This window comes from Anastrepha obliqua, chromosome 3, assembly GCF_027943255.1.
Source record: "Anastrepha obliqua isolate idAnaObli1 chromosome 3, idAnaObli1_1.0, whole genome shotgun sequence".
NCBI lineage: Eukaryota > Metazoa > Arthropoda > Insecta > Diptera > Tephritidae > Anastrepha > Anastrepha obliqua.
The window spans coordinates 654,119-672,747 of NC_072894.1; the positions used below are offsets into that span (position 1 = coordinate 654,119).

Below are 18,629 nucleotides of genomic sequence, written 5' to 3' on the forward strand. Positions count from 1 at the left end.
TTCGATAAATCTAAATGAGCAAACGATGGTCATTTGGTTTTAAAAAGTTGAGAACGACGAGGAATCGACATTTGGAAGTGTTGTTCTGTCTTTAAATGATTCATGATGACTTGCCAGACCTTAGTGAACAGAAATGTCAACACAGTTTTCAACTGTCAAACAATAGTTATCGATAACAATAGTTCTCATTCAGCTAAAAAACACCCCATGCATATAACACCCAAGTACAGTAATATTACAGATAAGAATATTGTAGATATCGGTTAAGGTGACAGTACAGCTAGCCACACTTTGTAATACTTTATACTTATTTGTCCAAAAAATTTAGCTTCTGATCGAATCGAAACTCATTTACCTTATTAATTTTAAATCAGAAGGTGATACTATTGAAAAATATTCAAATATAATTAGTCCTGAATTCTGAAACGGGTTTGGCAAATTTAGACCTAACCGAAGCTTTCATCCCAATAGGCAGAACTACTTTTTAACAACAACAGCAATAATGGTTAAAATATACAATGAAAGAGGGTACCGCTGGTAGAGAAATCCGATTGAAGATTAGTTGCGGGTGTATTCAGCATACATAGGGGCATACGGGTAACTAGGAGTATATAAGTATAGAAATGCATCGCATCCGCTGAAGAGACTGTGCTGCCATTTGTGAATGCAGGGAGCAATACTTTACGTATTACGTGTTATCAAAAACAAACGCACCTACATACATATATAATCGAATAATTGATAGGAAAAATCATGTTTTGCAGATTTTATGTTTTTTTATAATCTTTTAGTTTATTTATTATCGATAAGTTAATCAAAAATTAATGGCTGTATATGCTTGTGTACTAACTTATTTATAGTTACATACAATTTTGAGCTGAAATGAATTTTATATTTAATATTCTTGTTTCTGAATCATACACAGTTGTACTGACAAAAGACGGTGCTATACCGGCTCCAGCTCTAGGTGAGCAGAATTTTTTTACTGAGTTAACTAATATACGGAATGTTTTGTGGTTAACTTAAAATAACGAAATTTCTTGCACAAGTAAAGAAAAAAGTAAAGGAAAACTCTAATAAACAAGTAACACTTGAATGTATGTGTGTAGTAAGACTACCTTGTTGGGGATTTTTTGCATTTGGCATGTTGCATGTTGCATATTGCGTGTTGCATGTTAAACGTTGCTATTCCGAAATGAAGAAAAAATATCAGTAAGAATGCAGTTGGTAAAACAAAATGTATTTATGTAAATTTTTCCTAAATAGTTTGCATTTCTTATTATAGGGTGTACGCTGATCCCTTAGTAAGCCTTAAATGAAGCAAGTGAACAATTATTTACTACAAGAATGTGTTTCAGTCTACAAAAGTGTTATTTCTTTCAACGCTAAACGTATTCGTTCTACTTAATCATAACAGAGCATGACTATTAATTCAAATAGCCTTCCCGGTGCCAACATTCGAAATATTTGTAGTTTAAATAATTTCGCAACTACAATTAATTATTTTCACTAAACAAGAAATATAAGTATACAAATAGAATATATATGCATTTGCAGATATGTGCTTGGGAATTTTTTCCGCTAAATACATACTTACGCCTTGCAATTCCAGCTATAAATTTGTAATATTCCTTTATCTTAAGTATTATGTTCGCAATTTTCGTCCCATTTTTGGATGGACACGAAAATGGACGCCAAATCGAAATTTGTAATGATTCGCTTCCGGCTGTGACTGAATTGGTAAAAATCTAGCCTCTAATTCAGATACGCTCCACAACGTCGTAATATCCAGCATTGTTCAATAGCAGCCTGTCAAGTAAGGTTCCGATTGCATCCACATTTTACCAAAGGCCATAAGTGCGTATTGTTCCCACCCTTAGTATTCTACTCTTCTGTCCTATTTTACTTTTGAGCCATAAGCATTGAGTTGATTTTGTGTTGGTTTTCAAGTTTTTCATTCGATATTGTTTTTACTGCTCCATGCATTTTAAAAATATAATTTGTTGCGTTACAGTGGCTGCAACTCCACTACTTGCGACCGCAGTTTCGGCTTCCATTTGTACACTCTGTTTATCTTCCCATAAAGGCCTTCTCATTCCACCTAACCTTTATAAATGCGTGCAATATATTGATAACAGTTGGGGCTTTATCGCGTAACTGTGCGCTCTAGGGAAGGTGTATATGTGTGTTGATGGCGGCTGTATGAGCACCGCAAACTTTTCATATTCGCCACAAGGTGGTAGAAATCACTGACAACAAATAAGAACCCAAGCCACACCACCACAGAGAGTGGCTCTAACTTGCGCATAAATAATGTTATTATTTTCAAAGCTATAGAAGAAAAAAAAATTGTGTTATGAAAATTCTAGTAAGAGGAATTCGAAAGGACTTTATTAATATGTATTAATTTGAATGAAATCGAAAAATAATTTTCTGGGATTTATTTTATCAGAACACCGATAAGCTCGAGTTTCATAATGTCTGTGAAAGAGATTTTGTTCTGTAGGTACAGTTGGGTGACTTGTGCGTTCATCGGCTACGAGTGGCAATATTCTGGTCGAATACTTCGAAAGTAGACTTTTGCTTCAGCTGTATATTAGCTACGTTTTATTTCATTTCGCCACATTCCTGCACCAATCGACAAGCCCCGTTCATGAAGTCCTTCCAATGGTGAATTCTGAACAATTTTTGACCGCAAATCAATTTGTGTGGAACTTTATGGTAGCCCCACTGCATAATTCCAATTAAACGAGCTTCAACGAATATTTTGGCTGATCTTTGATGAGTTCTCGCACAGCAAAAGTTTGAGCAAAGGGTTACTTAATATTGCTGCATCTGATAAAGGAATTGACGATTATGTGATTTGCCCGAGCAAGAACGCCTCGCATTATGCAGGAGCTACGTTGGAGCACCTTGTCCCCTAAAACATCAACTTTTTGCTCAAACACAGAATCCCGCTAACTATCACAATGCCGGCCAATTCAGTCATCTTACAAGACTGGCAGAAAGGCGCTAAAATGCTTTTAGGAACTGCCACGAAACTACAACGAGATGCCGACAAAGGAGCACATTTCGAAAATGTAATTAAACGGAAGAATATATGTACATCTGATAAAAGGTAGCAATACATGTAATATGTGTTGAAATTTTCAATTGGTGCGGATTTTTAGTTACACTCGTAAGCCGTTACCTCATGAGTGGCCGCGATATAAAAATCCATCGTCACAAACTTTATTCGGCAACAGCTTCGTTTCGCTAAGAGTTTAGTTGTTCTATAGAAATTTTTCAAATGATAAAACGAACAACCCCGTCAAGTCCAAATTAATTTGTGTAAATAGGCAAACGAACGTAAATGAACTTAAGTGTAGATCCAAGACATACCTATTGGAATTTCTATTGTACACTTGACTATTGTTCGCATGACTATATTGCTGAATATTCTAAAGTCTTGTATTAACATTAGAAATTATTTATAGTTTAGTGTTGAAATGCACAATGGTGTTTGCATATAATGAATTAACCTTCCACGCTTGCTTCTTGTTGGTATGCCACCACCTGGGAATTGCTATCCTAAAAAGAATAGTGAATCAAAATCTAATAACAGTAAAACAAAAGATCTGTTGTTTAATGGTATGCTCATATGCCTATCTATATGATAAGTTTGTGTACATACTTGTAAACATATTTCTGTAATAGACTGATTTATTACTCCAGATTGAAAAGACGAAATTTACCTTGTAGGCATACTTACATTCATACACATACTTGCATACGTATTCGTACATGAGACGAACTTAAACTTTGGTTTATACATATAAATCCTTTATTTGAAAATATCTTTCTTTCTTTCTTCCTTCCATGTGGTGCTACACACTCTCTGCTCATCGACGCGCTCCTGATTACTAAAAATCATCGACTGCAACTGCATATTCTATCACTTATCTCGTTGACTTGCCTCACCTAATTTGGCAGTATGTGTGCAATGGCCAGAAGGTAAGTAAACGCTGTTTTCCGTTTGTTTGGAAATCTTATCAATTTATACGCTAGGGCAGTGGCTGATTCGCCACTGAGGGAATAATGCTAAATAAAAAAACCCATACGAGTTTTGAAAATATTGGCACACTTCGATGAGATAATTCGATATTTAAAACAATTGAATTTAAAGAACTTTACATGAGTTATTAATGTTTGGTGGGCTTGAAATTGATTTAGGTATATAACGTTTGGAGATCAAAAATCGGTAAGTTATTGGATTGAGGTAGTAAAACTAGGTTTGATTTCAACTAAATCGTCAGAAACTGTTATCAACGTTTCTACAACTGTTTTAAATCGTTCAAAGAAGACATCTAAAAGAGCGAACCTCATCAAGAGGTGGCCAAGATTAATGGCCAAATAATTTTGCCCACATTAATTGTGATGGCCACTCAATGTTTAAAACCAAGTACACTTCAGTATGCTGCTGCATAAGTACAAACTCATATACGAGTATGCCCTCTATTGATAGCAAAGGCGAACGTCGGAGCAGATGTGTTACGTTTGAGCTACTTCGATGTTCATATTTTTAATTACTCATAATTTTCATTTTTTAAAGGCATTTAGTGAAAGATACTTTTATACTTAATCCAAATCAAAAATTACTACATTTTCTAATATTGAAAAACATCTATGCAATTGAACGCGAGATGTTGATTATCCTACGAAGCGCGATAAAATTGAACTAGAGGTAAAACAAACAGATGTCTGTTACAATGATTCACTTTTCATTTTTGGTTTTGAAAATTGTTTCTTCTGTCTTTCGAATAAAAAAAATTCGAGTCGAGGATGCGATATAGAGCCCATTCCATGACATGCGTTCAATAGGAAGTGCCTGATTTCATCTAAGCTAGCTTACTTATTTTTATGCTAACATATTCAATAGAAATAATTGAGAATTTATTGATGAAGAATTTTTTAAGAATTTAATTATTTTTCGAAAGGTTTCAGAAAAATTATTAGTGATTCATTAGTTTTCTATTTCGTTGTTATACTTACATGCATACATACAAACTTATTTAATTTTAAAAGTAGTATAATTAACATTTAAATATACATATATCTACACACAAGTCAATAGTTCGTTTCAGAACCTCTGCTACTCGTCCGATCTACTTATAGTTTTTGTTCAATGTTTCCGTTGTGCATTTTAGTTCTTTGTCATTTTGTCAATTGCCCAGTCAATTAATAATTACAAACATACTTATACATATATTTATATATATTTACTGTTAATTTATTGGTGAAATAGTTTCGGTACTGCCTTGAAGGATTTAATTACGGAAGCAATTATAATTCACATACACACATTCATACTTACAACAATACATAGATATGTATTTGTATATATCCATAAATAATATATTAGATTTACAAAGCATTTATTGGAATTTAAAAAATTTAAAAACTTTGTACTCAGCGCAAGTCAAAACGTTTGCAGTAAAACATTTTTGGTTTTTTGTGCATCCAAGTAAATACTTTATTTTTACTCAGCTGATAATGGTTACAATTCTGCACATGAGATGCAATCGCTTTCAAACATCCACTCAGCAGCATTGCAAGTAGATACATACATAAATAGTAATTTCTGCCCATGCAGTAGAATACACAAAGAAACATCAACAGCGAGAGAAAATGAAAAAAAGCGAGTAGTGTAGTGTATACCATTATAATATTCTGTATCGAGCAGTTTTGGGAAGTGAGGGGCTAGTTGTAGGGAGCCGAGATGAGGAGTTAGCGTTAAATGTGCATAAGAATGAATTTTACGAGTTTATTTACTGAGCGCTAAGGGTTCGAAACTTGTTTATTTTAGCTTGATAGCTCAGGTAAGGCTCCGCCGGGAGTAGTCTACGATCAGCTCCGCATTGTTTCAAAACCAGCGGATTGCCGAACAGGGCGTCTCGATGAGCTCATATGCTTTGTTAGCACCCTTATGGTGCAACTAACTACCAGTGATTCAGAAGATGTTCTTACCTCTTGCGGCCTAAAAACTCTACATATTACATGCGCATGATTGTAATATGCAAGAGTGCGAGTTTTCAATTAACTAATTCATAAACTGATTGAGTGGGGCAAGTTGCGTCTTTACAGGCAAACGAAATAATAAGCACAACTCGCTTAAATATCTACTCTCGATAACCTACTTTAACGAGAATGATAACGCCCGAGCTTCTGTTGCAATTTATTATAAATTAGAATTATTAGTAGTTTTCTAGTCATTTTTAAGTAAGGGTTAACAGCTAACTCAGCTTTTTTAAAATGTCTAATACTACACAACAATAAAAATGTACAATAATAAAAAGGCAACATTTTATCTGAATATGGACTTTTTCCGATACTAACTATAGAAAAGTGAATAAGCGTACTCGCAAGCTCACTGAGTGTACTGTGAATTTATTTATTAAATTACGAGTGAAGGAGAGTCCTAAAATAGAGCATTTTTGGCAGTCAATTTTATTATTATAATTTTTTAACGGATGGTACTAATAATTGCACCTGTATCTATTGAAAATTGATTGCTGATTTTTTAAGTTTACAATTTATTTACACATTGATATATTTAAACGAGTATATGTATTCATAAGTACTTTTTGATCACTGCTGGCAGAAATGGAATTAAAAAAATAATAACTGGAACTGATTTGTTATTAACTCAACTTGCTTGTTAGTTAAAAGTAATAATTTCCATGATATGGCATTGAAGCATAAGCGAAGAATTAATTAACACTTTATAAAGTTTACCTACATACATACATACACGCATACTTTTCTTTGCTTACTGTGAGTTGTGCATAACACATTCATACATACGTATCTATCTACTCTTAGTAGTCCTGTATAATATGAATATTTTGCACGCAGCTCTTTAAGTTCAACTACGCCCCTTGGAGTTACTGCGAAGGAATCTTTAAAATTAAGAATAATGGAAAATAAAGGGAATATATTTTATTTAAGGCTAACAAAATTCAAGTTCTTCTGCGGACATATGTTTTTGTATAAGTAGAATTGGAGAACGTCAAAATGATAAAAGTCTTGCTTGTTCCGTGGCATACATATGCAAGTGCTTACCCGAAACGTATATACACCTGTATGTATGTATGTGCATATGTATATTATTTTGATACTCTACTTTTTTATTTCCCTTGCAACATACATATTTATCGTTGTTTCTGTGCATTGCTAGGCCCGACATTAATGCATTTATTTTGAATTTATTATCAGTAATACTTTTTGTACCTTTCTATTTGTGATGTTAATCGAGTGATAAGTTTCTCGAAAAATACTAAAAAAAACCAACTTTAATTTTACCACACTAATGAGTGCTATGACTCGCAGCTCCATTATTTTGTATATTTCATTTGCCTAGTTGTGTGTCTTAATGCAAACACCCACAGATACATTATATGTTAAAAGGCAATCCACTACATACATAACATAAGGGCATTTTTGACAAAGTTCCACAAAATATTTGTAAATAGTGCTTAGGTATACATATTATGTACGACATTTGCACCGAGTCTTAACTAAAGTTAATGCTTAACTACAGTTCTATATCAAATTTAAATGGGTAAATTGCTGTCAAGTTGTTATTGTGTGAAATCCCGTGAACTCAAAACGGAGATAACTCAAGTTTACTAGTTAACATTTTTTACAAGATACCAACTGTAGCCGTTATTTTATATTTCTGAAACTCCAGAGTGCTCTTAGCTACAGTGAAGTTCTCAGTGGAATGGTCTCAGCCAGAGACCGAGAATAAAAATTATTTCATGGTTGAGATTTACAAAATCGCCGGAATTTCCGAAAAAGTTTAAAATAATAATATTTTTTTGTTTACAATGGATAATTTTACTTGTCTTACATTCGCTAATATATTGAACACCGCCATAAAAGAAAAATTAACACACAAAATGTTTAGTTTACGGCCCACTTATTTTTAAAAATTAAATTTAGTATAACCTCTCACGAGACTCACTCTAACCACTAGAATTCGGCATTCTAAACTAACGGTATCTAACAAAACAAGGTCAATCGTGTAGATTTGTAATTTCAAATTTTTGTATTTTCAGATTCAAAATAAAAGCTTTTGAAGACTTGTAGAAATAGACTAGAAGAAAATGTATCTCGCTGATAGTTATTATGCAAAGACTTGTATAATTTCTGTCTCAAAATAGTAGTTAACGGTGAATTAAATTTTTTTGTGTCATACTTTAATAATTAGTGATTGCCTTTTATTCTTTACTCTTATAATAATTAGTTCTAAACTACATAAACTACATAAGTAGAACAACAACATTTCAGGAATCATAAAATTTGCTACAAAATATCACTTGAATCTTTAAAATGTTATCTTTTCAAAATTAATGCCCACAGAATGCACACATCAAAGGAAGTAAATAACCTTTGCTATTAGTTTTTAAATTTATAAAAATTATGGTAAATTTATGCAATTCCCTTTCTGCACGAAGTGAGGTCCAACGATATTTTGTCGTCATTAGCAAAGAGTTTTTAGATCGAAAAATGCTTAACTTATACATTTATTTATATGCAATCCAAAACTTAGATATTTATGCATTTATGTAAGTTCATTAATAAATTATGAAAAGTTGCATTGATCTAAGAAATTATCAAAACAAAAACGAAATGTATTAACTGTATTAAAAGGATACCGGTTACCAGTCACTTGGCCTTTTCTGGGTGCACCCTTGGGAGCGTCGCCGGTTGCACCGATACCCGCCGGAGCTACACCCGCGGCCACACCCATTGCGCCTGCCGCAACGCCTATTGTACTCACACCACGACCATCAGCACAAAGAAGAAGGTACTACACGCAGTAGTTATCACAAAAACGATGACTTTGGTGATGATGAAGTTTGGCCTCGCCACTTAAAAGCAGAATTCAATAACAGATACATTAATTTTATACTTGTTGCGTATCATTAACAGCAGCCTCTTTGTTCTACGATAGTTAATTTGACTCTTTAAATGCGGTTTTTTGCTTACTTTTTCCTTTGATAGTCGATGTTTGTTTTCATGTGCCCGAAAAGAAAATAATATAGTAATGTGAACCTCGGCTGTAATGTGTCCCATCTTATTATTTCACTAAAATCAGTATTGATTTGATTAATTTTGTCTGTTGTGTCTTATAAATACATATCAATTTTTAAATTTTTTCATATTGGTTTTTGTGCATTTTTCATATTTTATTACTGAATGTCTTTCTATCCGATGGGAGTTAAGAGTGTAAAAATAGCAAAAGAACAAATTCAGAAACGGAAATGAAGCGATTGCGGACTATAATACAATAACTGTGATTGTGTTGCCATTGTCGTTTGTATGAATGGTTTTCCTTTTTCTTTTATTGAAGTGTTGGTGTGTGTTTGCGTGCGTATCCTATAAATCATATGTAAATATACCTAGTTTGTAGTTAAGTTGAATTCCAGTTTCATTTAGTTCTGCACGTACTATATGCACTGCTTTTGACTATGTGCCGTCCTAGCGTCCAATGCGATGTTACCGTAAGCATCAACATGCCTAGTAAAACATAATACACATAAATTAGGTATCAAAGACCAGTTGACACAATTATAGATTATTCAATTAGATTTTCCTGACACACAAACAGCAACTAGTTGCATTACTGTCCAGTAGAAAATGCTTTGCCCGAAAAGAGCCGATTGTGCGCACTTCGTGTACGTATTTGCGCAAAGTAATATTCTTACTCGTAGTCATACACACATATACATATGCTCGTCCAGAGCTCCCAACTGACATTATAAAATCCTTACAAATTATACCTACATATGTAGATACAATAAATTAATACTTGATGGTATACAGTACCTTGCGATCTTCACTAATTTGCATATAGCTGTATTAAGTTATCTTTCCGAGCCAATCGAATTTTTATGCTTTGAAATCAGAACAATATCTTTGCATGTAAGTTTCTCCAGTATAAGATGTTAATTGGTTCACTTAAGCTTTAAAGGAAGCCACATAATTTAAGTATAATATTTCTTTATTTAAGTAGATACTATTTGCTTTACTATTTTCTCAATGTTCTTCATCACTCAGTTATTTATAAAATATCCAATATGGTGTCAAATATCAGTTTCTTCAATTTTTTTTTTAATTTTTTCTTAGAACATGAAACTAATATTCTCACACATAAATATTTGTCTATGTGTGGAGGTGTTTCGTTTATAATTTTTATATCTGTCCATTTGCGAACTGAAATTGGCAACATTTACTAAAAAATGTGAAAACTTTCTCAGAGATAGTTCCACGAAAACAACTTTGAGTGGCGAAGACCATCTTCATCTATCTAGAGCTGACAATTAGTAACTCTGTCGCTTTGATGGCCCAAGAGAAATTGCTGACTAATTTTAGCAAGATAAAAATACAAATAACGACTTTGTGTGGTGTTAGAAAAAAATATATAAAAGTTACTGATGAATCATTTAATTAAATTAACAATTCAATTGGTAATTTTGTGAATAATACTACCAAATGGTTACGAAACTATAAGTAGTTACTAAATTCTCTGTTCAGGTACTGGAATTTTTACTGAGTTTTTTGAGTTTGAGTTTTCACTGCCTGTTGCTCCATTTTGCTGTCCGCTGGTTTCTTTAAGCAAACGCGGAAGCTATGGCTTTGGCTATTTCCCTCATCAAGCATTGAAAGCGCAAACTGTCTGCAAAAATTTTAAGTTTTGCAATGAATATTCGTTTTCTTATTCACAAGTGGAATTAGTTTAATTGTCGTTGTCGATTAATAGTGATTAAAGTCCTGTTCGCATACATAGTAAATATTATACATATATAAATACAAGAGTTTATCAATACATATCACAGTTCTTGTTACATTAACCGAATTAAAACCGTTAAATATCGTTGTTGGCCGCTTGCTTCTTCGTGTGCCGTACTCGTACTCGTAGAAGTCGTTGCAAGTTTAACAGTAAACATCGCAACGTGAAATGTTTTATTATCCAAGACTTTATTATTGGTTGTGTGGGCAATGTGAGTCTGTTAATGTAGTGGTTAATCAATTAATTATTGCAACATGTAACTACAACTTTTATAAAATTACAAGTGTATGTACGTATATCCAATCTTTTAATACCTATTTGTAAAATATTCATAACATGTTGCTACTTACATACTTATACATAAATTCTTAAATTTAATCGTACAATTCAGTACTTATACAGTTTTGAACAGTGTGTTTGTGCGTCATTTGAATCCGCTATTTTTTGTATGGTTAAATGTATGTATTGTATATTCTAATATATATCTTCCGATTACTTAGATTCACACAATTTGATTTAATTAAAATTTCCAAATCAGAGATATTCAACACTTATGTACATATGTATATGAGAAGCAAGAAAACAGTGATAAGCGAAACTAACCGCATGCGTTTTTTGTTCTTTTCTTTTCCTTTTTCTTCTTTTTGCAAATCATACACAAATGAAACAACAAATCATCGAACAAAAAAACGACAACAAATATATTCGAAAACACACACGTACGAACATTAAACGAAACCTGTCGCCACAAATACTGCGTTTACGACAAACTTAATGAAAACGTACGTACTGTAACACCCATGCACACACACTCGCACTCACAATTATTCACAAACTGTTTGATTGTTGTATTCAATCGCTATTTGATATTGATTTCGAATACGGGGCATGCAACAACGAACTAAACACACGAAACACGCGCTGGACTGTCCGTCGCATCTCCTGGATCTGCGGTCCCAACGTCTGCGCCGCCATTTCCTCAGCTACCGTAGCTGCCGCTGCCGCCATGCGTGGCGTCGCCATACAACGCGGGCACATGGGGGTTGTAGGTGCGCCATTCAATCCTGCTCTGGCGGCTGTCGCTGTAGCCGCCCAGCAGCAGCAACATCACCACCACCACCAGGCACACCACCATCCGCATCATGCCCAGCAATCGGCACACCATCAATTGGGGTTGCAGCAAGCGCTGCAAGTGCAGTCAGCTAACGCCACAAATCAGGCCCACGCCGCTGCAGCCGCAGCCGCGATACAGACGAGCGCCGCCCAACATCAACTCCACTCACTGGCCCAATCAGCGGCAGCCGCTGCAGCAAGTACACCGCAGGCGGCCAATGCGGCTGCAGCTGCGTATGCAGCACGTTTGAGCGCCACCGGAGCGGCGGCTCCATCGCCATCCGCCGCTGCTGCTGCATCCATAGCCGCAGCGGCTAATGCTGCAGCGGCAGCCAATGCAGCCGGCACCGCATTGCACGGATTCACACCGTAAGTAACAGTGATTTTCTTCTTTTTCCGCTCACTTTTATACGATTGTATGTGTATGCCTTATTATTGTACGTACGTAAGCATAGCAGTAATTTAAGGAAGACCTCTTAACCACAACATTTTGTTTCTAAATACTTTTAGGATATTCTTATGTGAATAGAGCTTTAGATATTTGTTTCTCGTTGGATCTGTTATCGTGGTAGATGTAGTTATATAGTAAAAAAATTAGTCTAAAACTATGCTTTTATGTTATGTAAGCAAAGCTATTAGTATATATTTGTTGGACAGATATGATTTTTTTGTCAGTTTTTATAGAGTATACGGCAAGCAGTGCATGCATTTTTCGCCTGATCCCACTCAAGCATGATTTCATCCCTTTCCTATAATGAACTTTCTGTGTTTGTAACCTTCTATTGTATGAGTATTGTACGTACGTATGTATATTCATATGTATGTATGTATTTATGTCAATGTTTTTTGTAGCATTGCAGCTCGGTAGTGTAAAAATGTTGAGCCTTTTTAATTTTTTACATATTGAATGAGGTGTGAGCGTCTGGAGCTGAAAGATTGTATTTTTCATTTGATCTATTTTTCCTAAGTCGGTAAATATTTTTAAATCGGTATATAAATAAGAGATATTGTCCTAACATAACACGAATGCCCTAATGATTTAAGAAAGCACGTACTAAAATCCTAGCTTGCCTGCTTGTCGGTCGGCAAATGCCTTCCCTCACCGTTCTCAAAGAATATATGGCAACACAATTCTGAACACAGGAGCGATAAGTTTTCTGTATAGAAAATCAGCTTATGTCACTTTTTATCAAACTGTTAATGCTTTTATATCATAACTGCATGTTCTTCAGTTTGCATTTGTACTTCTTTACATGCATTTAGCTCAGGATATGTCCGCCGTTTGCTCAATTTAAACTTAGCCGCATGCCAAAACTTTAGCAAAATATTTTGAAAATCATTTAGTTATTCCACCTGTTGATAATTTATTCAAGCATCGAAAAATAGGAATAGCATAGAAGAACAATGAATGTAAATTTATAATTCAGAAAGAATGCACAATTATTTCCTGTTCATCCGAGGATCTTTTTGTTTTTCATAGATACTAAGGGAGATAGGATGAACCTAGATCTTCTTTTCTATTCAGTAGGACTCCGTTTTGAAAGTCCCTGATATTGAAACGCTCTGAATCAGTAATCGAATATTCGATTTTTTTATAAATGCCCTAAAAACAAGACCTTCATGTACAAGTACACACCATTCGAAATTTGTGTTACCTAAATTATTTAGTAATGAAAAACTGTGAATAAGTATGACACTGGTATGAATCTTGCGCTATAAGTACAAATGCGCACCAAACTGAATGAACAAAGTCGAAAAGTCTCCTACGGAAAAAATAATGCATATTAAATCGAAAAAACCAGTGGAATTATTGAATTTTGCTTTTAAGTATCCCTTCTCATTATCAAATTCAGAACACTAACCACATACTTACTTTTGAATAATAACGTAATATTTTATTATATATTTCCTACAGCGTTTACTATGATCCCTTCTTAGCAGCCGCTGCAGCCTCTGCTGATCCGAATTTGAGATTCCAGGTAAATTTCCAAATGTGCAAAATTAATATTTTAATATGGAAAATATGTGAGTCCTTAGGATTTGCAGCTATTGGGAGGAGTATCTTTAATTTTAGAATAAAGAACTATTTACATATTATTGTATGTATTTATTCCGTTAGTCATACCTTCTACTCAAATATGAACGAGACGGTATCAATAAAACGGTCCGCGGATGACATATGGCAAAAATAGATTTTTTGTTTTTTGGCAGGACTGTTATAAGCTTACATGGCAAATTTCAGCGTGATATGTCACATAGTTTGTTTTTTGTGCTACTGTAAACAAGTCAAGCTCGAGTGTGTTTTTCGAATTTAACGATGGAAATTCAAGTTGAACAAAGAATTTGTTTGAAATTTTGTTATTCCAACAAAATTTCGGCTTAAGACGCCTTAAAAATGTTGCAGACAACCTATGGGGACTCTGCTCTATCGCGTGCACGTGTTTTCGAGTGGTACAAATCGTTCAAAGAGGGCCGTACATCAACCCAAAAAACCACGCCAAAGTCGCTCAAATATTAAGGTTATGCTGACTGTTTTTTTTCGATTACGAAGGTGTGGTGCACTCGGAGTTCCTTCCGCAAGGCCGATCGGTTAACGCTGAATATTATTTAGTCGTTTTAAAGCGTTTGCGCGAGAACATTCGTCTTAAAAGGAAGGAATTGTGGGACAACAAGTCATGGTTCTTGCATCACGATAATGCACCAGCTCACACATCACGTCTTGTTCGCGATTATTTGAACAAAAATAATGTTAATATCGTTCCGCAAGCACCGCACTCCATGTGACTTTTTCCTGTTTCCCAAGCTCAAGTTGCCGCTCCGTGGAAAACATTTTGAGACAATTGAAGTCATAAAAGAGAATTCGAAGAACACACTCGAGCTTGACTTGTTTACAGTAGCACAGAAAACAAACTATGTGACATATCACGCTGAAATTTGCCATGTAAGCTTATAACAGTCCTACCAAAAAACAAAAAATTTATTTTTGCCATATGTCATCCGCGGACCGTTTTATTGATACCGTCTCGTTCATATTTGAGCAGAAGATACATGTATATGTATGTAAATACGGACTTTTTAAATAATTGGAGCGTTATCTAAAGTGCGTGTGTAACTTAACTATTTGACATCATAATACGAATTTTACAGGCAGCCAAACCGGTCGCAGAAGTTCCAGCCGCACAGCCAGCAGCCATTCTAAATGTAATTTCCCAATTCTTGATTGCTTCAGTACTAATAGTTCTATTTGTCAATATTTATCTCACGTTTCGTAAAACCCAGTTCTGCTTCCAATTCCATTTTAGTTTTTTCTCCTAATTTGTAATTTTCAAATACTTAAATCATAGTTTTCAATATTTACATATATCTAACTTTAAGCTAACTGTATTATTGATTTGTTCTATGCTACTAATTCGGTATTAATACACATTTATCAGTGTACGTATAAACATACTACATATTTATGTATGTGCATTAGGTCGGGCCTAATTTTATTCTACTTTGTTTCGGCAACAGAAGTTTTTACGGACTTTGCTATTTTTCGAATGTATCATTAAATAGATGATAGAAAGGCAGCTCATGTGGAAGGCAACAATCAGTGCAATGGTCTTTTCAACTGAACGACACAAAAAAAGACAAGGTTCTGACAATGGCTAGTAGATGGTAGCGGGGGTAAAAACAAATGTACGCGCATCGACGAGTTGAGTTAGAGTTGACATCCGAATTTTATTTTAGGGAGAGTAAAAATGTATACCCTTCGGCATATGTTAGACGGATAAATTTTTTTTAAATATTTCACAGCAAGAGTTTTTTACGATCAAATTGTCTTATAATCGCAATAAATGGTTTTCTTATTTAAAAGTAGGGAATATTGGTTTTCGTCCTTTAGAAATAGTCAAAAATAAAAAATTTAATTTATTATACCCAAAAACCACATAGAATAAAATTCCTCCTTACGAACAGTCTCTACAATCGGAGAAAGTCACAAAGGTTTTTCATTCACTTTTCCAAACAAATATCGTCCCAATAACCGGAAACTCTAATGACCAGACACGGGTGCTACATTCAAACCATTTTGTTCAAAAAGTCGTCAGCAAGCAAGAAAAATTAAATCCCAAAAACGAAAAATTGTTTTATTTTAGGATAATGCAGCAGCTCGTCTAAGGGAATTAAACTTAACTAAAATTAATGCCATATTTTGGTTTGAAATACAACGGCTTGATCAAGGTATAGTCTAAAACTTTAAAACACTTGCTACTTAAAATAGGCACTACGCGCTCAGCCTCCGGGCTGTCGAAATCTAATAATATGATTGAAGCTATGTGTTTCACCTGTTGTTCCATTTGTGGAACAACGACAGGACGCACACCACAAATGGGAGGAAGAGCTCGGCCAAACGACTGTAAGTGCCAATTATATATGTATTTCATCGAAACATCTTGGGGCCGCCGTTTCCGAATGGGTTTGTGCGTGAGTACCATTCGGAATTCAGAGAGAAAACGTAGGTTCGAATCCCGGTGAAACACGAAAATTAAGAAAAACATTTTTCTAATAGCGGTCGCCCCTCGGCAGGCAATGGCAAACCTCCGAGTGTATTTCTACTATGAAAAAGCTCCTCATAAAAATATCTGCCGTTCGGAGTCGGCTTGAAACTGTAGGTCCCTCCATTTGTGGAACAACATCAAGACGCACACCACAAATAGGAGGAGGAGCTCGGCCAAACACCCAAAAAGGGTGTACGCGCCAATTATTTATTTATTTTTATCTTGGGATAAAGTAGAAGCAACAACAATCCAAAACTGCTTCCGTAGAACAGGATTTTTCCGAATTTTTGGCAAACGAATTAGGGGACCCGCATTTATCGGGTCAAAAAAATCGATTTTTTGGAAATAATTTTAATCTATTCTACAACTATTTAAGAATATACTTTCAAAATTTCAAGTCGATATCTGTATTTTTGAAGGAGTGACAAAATTTTTAACAGGACGCGACGGGTGGCCTGATCGCCTGTATCCAAAACTTTAAACGCGTTTTTCTCGAAACATCATTTTTCGATTTTGTGTACACAATTGAGAACGCTGTATTGAACCAATCAGGCTTTACAATAGCTCATTTTAAAGATAATTAAATTGTTTTCAATGTGGCATTAAGTGTTTTTTTAAAAAAAAAGATTTTCATATTTTTTTGTAATTTTAAAGTCAATTTTTATGCATGAAAAATCAGTTTTAACATAAAACTGGGTAAAAAATATCAATTTCGACATTTTTTTTTAAATCAAAATGTCACATCGAAGGTATTATCCTAAAGTTTTAAAAAAAAATTTGGTTTTTTTATTTCAGAAAAAAATTCAGAGCGCTAGAATGTACACAGATAGAATGAGGTGCCATGGACGAGGTGTATATTTCCATACTTAAAATGTTTTTTTTCTTCTCCGAAAATTTTTGTAGACAGTCAAGACATTTATTAAAGTACTTTATGAATTACAAAACGTTTGAAGTTATTTTACCTGAGAAAAAAATTCCAAAAAATGATGCATTTTTCGACCGTCTAAATGAGGGTCCCCCCTTAATAAATTTCCAGTGGAATGTCAGAAAATACTCGATTTTCTCGAAATGGATCAAAATGTCTGCACTGAAGATGACAATATAGATATCCATTTTGAAAAGTAAAGCGATATTGTAGACATAAGTGATTCAGAAGAAGAATGTAATGAAGAAATCATAAGCGGGCGACTTAACCGGAGAAAAACACTGCTTTTATGAAGACTTCCACTGTACATACATTTAAAAGCTATGCCCCCATGGACTTTTTTGTTCAGTATTGCCAGTAGAAAACTTCAGTTGCAGAAACAAAGTCGACTAAATTTTCTAAGAATAAATATACTCGCCCTAATGCACATGATAAGTCCTTTATAAAATCGGCACGATGAAATGTATCATATTTACTATTTTTGTATACGTATATTTAGAATTTCCTAAAATCCAGTTTCTAGAGATGTTCAGACCACTATACATGTACATATATTCGCACTCAAATTTTCGTGTTAGAAGCCGGCTTCCGCCTCAAAAGTTTAGTTGGGCTGCGGGCACAAATGGTGAACATTCCCTTATTAATATGTACAAACTTAATTTTTCTGGAATACGTGCGTCGAAGCCAATGTTTTCTATTAAAAAAGTGCCCTTAAAACACCTATCCGCTCCGCCGACGAGTGTGGCTAGTAGTAATTGTTCAATGCGGCAACGGAGCTCTATACCAGATAAAGTTTGCCGCTTTCTCGGTAAAAATGTGTATAAATTATTGTTTTTACTTGCAGTATAAAATTATTCAGTTTTGAGGATTAAATAATTGCACTTCATCAAGAGAAAACTAAATAGTTTTAGTAGATTTTCGTTTCCGTTTCAGAAATTTATACTCATCGCAATTAAAAGATATTTTGTTTAAAAAAACACAATTTCGCCAATATTCGCTATTGTGCCGTGCTGTTATTTTCGCCCTATCATTTAATTATAATTTGCTCAAAAGTGCTATGAAAGCGCGAAATGTCAACATAAAGCAGTAAAGGTGCAAGGAAATGAGCCAGCCGCTGTGGCTAAAACTTCCAAAAGCGTCCATGGAAGTCTTAAAGAATGTACCTGTTACTATTATCAGCTCGATAAATAGTAACAGCTTTACTTCATTGGTA

General features: G+C 34.5%; 1 protein-coding gene across 1 annotated transcript in view; it reads left to right on the forward strand.

Annotated features, from left to right (window-relative positions):
• The window catches only part of LOC129240454 (ice-structuring glycoprotein), an 89,485-nt gene that overhangs the window by 63,468 nt on the left and 7,388 nt on the right, over positions 1-18,629 (forward strand). Inside the window, exons 8-12 of the mRNA XM_054876247.1 lie at positions 926-967; positions 3,973-3,993; positions 11,821-12,319; positions 13,866-13,929; positions 15,098-15,151. Coding sequence (XP_054732222.1) covers positions 926-967; positions 3,973-3,993; positions 11,821-12,319; positions 13,866-13,929; positions 15,098-15,151 — 680 coding nt within the window. The remainder of the gene's footprint in view (positions 1-925; positions 968-3,972; positions 3,994-11,820; positions 12,320-13,865; positions 13,930-15,097; positions 15,152-18,629) is intronic.